We start from the raw sequence: 2,933 nt of genomic DNA, 5'->3' as shown, positions 1-2,933 counted from the left end.
GTGCTGAGTCATGCTTCACACAGATCAGCTTTACAGAGTGCTGAGTCATGCTTCACACAGATCAGCTTTACAGAGTGCTGAGTCATGCTTCACACAGATCAGCTTTACAGAGTGCTTTGAGGTTTGCTTTATAACTTATATTGTTCAAAACTTTTTATTTTACCTTAAATATTAAAATCTTTAATTCATTTAAAACGTTTCTATCTGTTGTCCTGACAGTTAGCTTTTACTTAGCATTTAGCTCATTTTAGATATMATTTACAGCTTTATTTTAACTTGAGCTACTTTTAGCTTACAGGTTATGTTTTCTACTTTAATCATGTAGCTGTGGTTTTGCAAATGAGAGTTTCTGTTCTGCTAAGTTTACAGTTCACATTTTCAATATTTTTAGCTTATTTTGGTTGAATTGTAGTTAAAACAGTTGAGTTTGAACTTGGTTCAGTCAGTCAACACTCAGCTCATCTTTTCACTGAAAATTATTTTATTTAGTTTATTTACTGTTTTTCTAGAATTCTTTAAGTGAATGCATTCTTCTTTCTGTGCTTCTTCCTCACCTCTCCTCCTCCTCCTCCTCCTCCTCCTCCTCAGGCTCGTCGGTCCCCCTGCAGCTGGGTCTGCCGGTGGCGGTGCCTCCTCAGTACAGCGGGCTGAAGGAGGTGAGCATCGAGGCGGTGAGGGCCCGGCTGCGCCTCCTCTACCACTTCTCAGACCTCATGTACTCCTCGTGGAGGCTGCTGAACCTCAGCCCCAACAACCAGGTGAGACCAGCACCAGCACCTGGACAGGTCCGACCCAGAGCCCAGGAGCTCAGACAGAACCTGAAACTCCTCTCATCTCTATCACCTGATGTTTCCACAGAGCTGCACCTCCCACTACAACGCAGGGACATGGGGGATCGTTCAGGGCCAGCTCAGGCCCCTGTTGGCCCCCAGAGTCTACACCCTGCCCATGGTGCGCTCCATAGGGAAGACCATGGTCCAGGGCAAGAACTACGGACCTCAGATCACCGTCAAACGGATCTCCACCCGGTCAGTACGCAGCTGGACTCAGTTTGAGCTCTGATAAATAAAAATCACTTCCTGTGGGTGTGGCTGAAGTCAGTTTGAGCTCCGATAAATAAATCAAAATCACTTCCTGTGGGCGTGGCTGAAGTCAATTTGAGCTCCGATAAATAAAAATCACTTCCTGTGGGCGTGGTTCAAACCCTCTCTGACTTTGTTCTCTTCTGCTTCCTGTCGTGACCTGTGGACTGTCTGCAGCAGACGGAAATGTAAACCCATCTTCGTGCAGATCGCTCGGCAGGTGGTGAAGCTGAACGCCTCGGACCTGCGGCTGCCGTCTCGAGCCTGGAAGGTGAAGCTGGTGGGGGAGGGGGCGGACGACGCGGGGGGCGTGTTTGATGACACCATCACAGAGATGTGTCAGGTATGTACTGGAGCAATGAGGTATATACACTAGAGAGGCTACCCCCGTGAAGAGGCTGGGGCCAATGAAGTGGCAGGTTCTTTAGCTGTTAGACTAAGTTGTGTAAGTCAGATACTTTCTGATATAAACAGTTTGACATATTTGGTCAGGAATGTTCTGGACAGACATCAGGTCAGAAAGTTACTTTCAATGGTGTGTGTGGGACTCAMGATTTGTTTACAGTGGGAAAGAACYMGGGGGTGGACCGAATAATGGGGAATGGTGATGGAAATCTGTTGTGGGAAATGTTATATAAAAGTTTCCAGTTTGTGTGTATGTGAAAAGTTATCTGAAATCTTGGCTTGGTTTAATCTGATGACGCAGAATGAAGGTATAAATACTGAGCTCCCCAATTCGGCGGGGCTGGTTCCCGTTGCTTTAAAGTTGAGACTGTCTGAAAGAACCATACAACTCAATAAAACTCCCTCAGCTGCCTGTCAACCAGAGACTCCTGTGTTTATTAAGAGTAATCGCTACAACAGATTTGGTGCCCAACGTGGGGCACAATGCTAAACAAAGCCTTCTTATTTTAAAATAAAAAAACTTACCGATGAAATGTTGAGGTACAAACATTTTCCACTGCGATTGCTGCAAGCGAACGCTGCACAGTGACATGGCATTGTGGGTCTGTGTTCAATGGTTGAATGACTGTGTCAAGATGGAGTTGCGGTTAGCATAGCCAAAGTCATGTGATAGCCTCTAATAAATAAACCTCATTGTACTGGAGGACATGTCTCTGCTGTCCAGGTGTGTCCAGCTGTCTGACTGTGCATGTTCTATAGGAGCTGGAGACAGGTGTGGTGGACCTGCTCATCCCCTCCCCCAATGCCACGGCAGAGGTGGGCTACAACAGAGACAGGTGAGGATCTGGAGCAGCTGATCATCTGGATAATCCCACCGTGGTGTAACTCCACCTCTGCTCCCTCCAGGTTCCTCTTCAACCCGTCCTCCTGCCTGGATGAGCACATGCTCCAGTTCAAGTTTCTGGGCATCCTGATGGGCGTGGCCATCCGGACCAAGAAGCCCCTGGACCTGCACCTGGCCCCGCTGGTCTGGAAGCAGCTGTGCTGCATCCCTCTGCAGCTGGAGGACCTGGAGGAGGTGGACCTGCTCTACGTGCAGACCCTCAAGAGCATTCTTCACATTGAAGACAGCGGCATCACCGAGGACAACTTCCATGAGGTGAGAGGTTTTATCCAGACTGACATCACCATGAGGACAGAGGACATTTTAATGTCCCATCAGGAGAGAGGACATTTTAATGTCCCATTAGGAGAGAGGACATTTCTAATGTCCCATTAGGAGAGAGGACATTTCTAATGTCCCATCAGGAGAGAGGACATTTTAATGTCCCATCAGGAGAGAGGACATTTCTAATGTCCCATCAGGAGAGAGGACATTTCTAATGTCCTATCAGGAGAGAGGACATTTCTAATGTCCTATCAGGAGAGAGGACATTTCTAATGTCC

The 2,933-nt window shown here is 47.5% G+C and overlaps 1 protein-coding gene across 1 annotated transcript in view; it reads left to right on the top strand.

Annotated features, from left to right (window-relative positions):
* The window catches only part of herc1 (HECT and RLD domain containing E3 ubiquitin protein ligase family member 1), a gene marked incomplete at its 3' end in the record, with an annotated part of 85,705 nt that overhangs the window by 79,596 nt on the left and 3,176 nt on the right, over positions 1–2,933 (top strand). Inside the window, 5 exon segments of the mRNA XM_014030651.1 lie at positions 589–758; positions 859–1,028; positions 1,260–1,425; positions 2,247–2,323; positions 2,394–2,646. Of these exon segments, the coding sequence (XP_013886105.1) occupies positions 589–758; positions 859–1,028; positions 1,260–1,425; positions 2,247–2,323; positions 2,394–2,646 (836 nt within the window).

Source organism: Austrofundulus limnaeus, unplaced genomic scaffold, assembly GCF_001266775.1.
Source record: "Austrofundulus limnaeus strain Quisiro unplaced genomic scaffold, Austrofundulus_limnaeus-1.0 Scaffold1097, whole genome shotgun sequence".
In the NCBI taxonomy this organism is placed as follows: Eukaryota; Metazoa; Chordata; class Actinopteri; order Cyprinodontiformes; family Rivulidae; genus Austrofundulus; species Austrofundulus limnaeus.
Note: the sequence above shows the minus strand (reverse complement) of the source record. Positions and strands in the feature narration are given on the sequence as shown.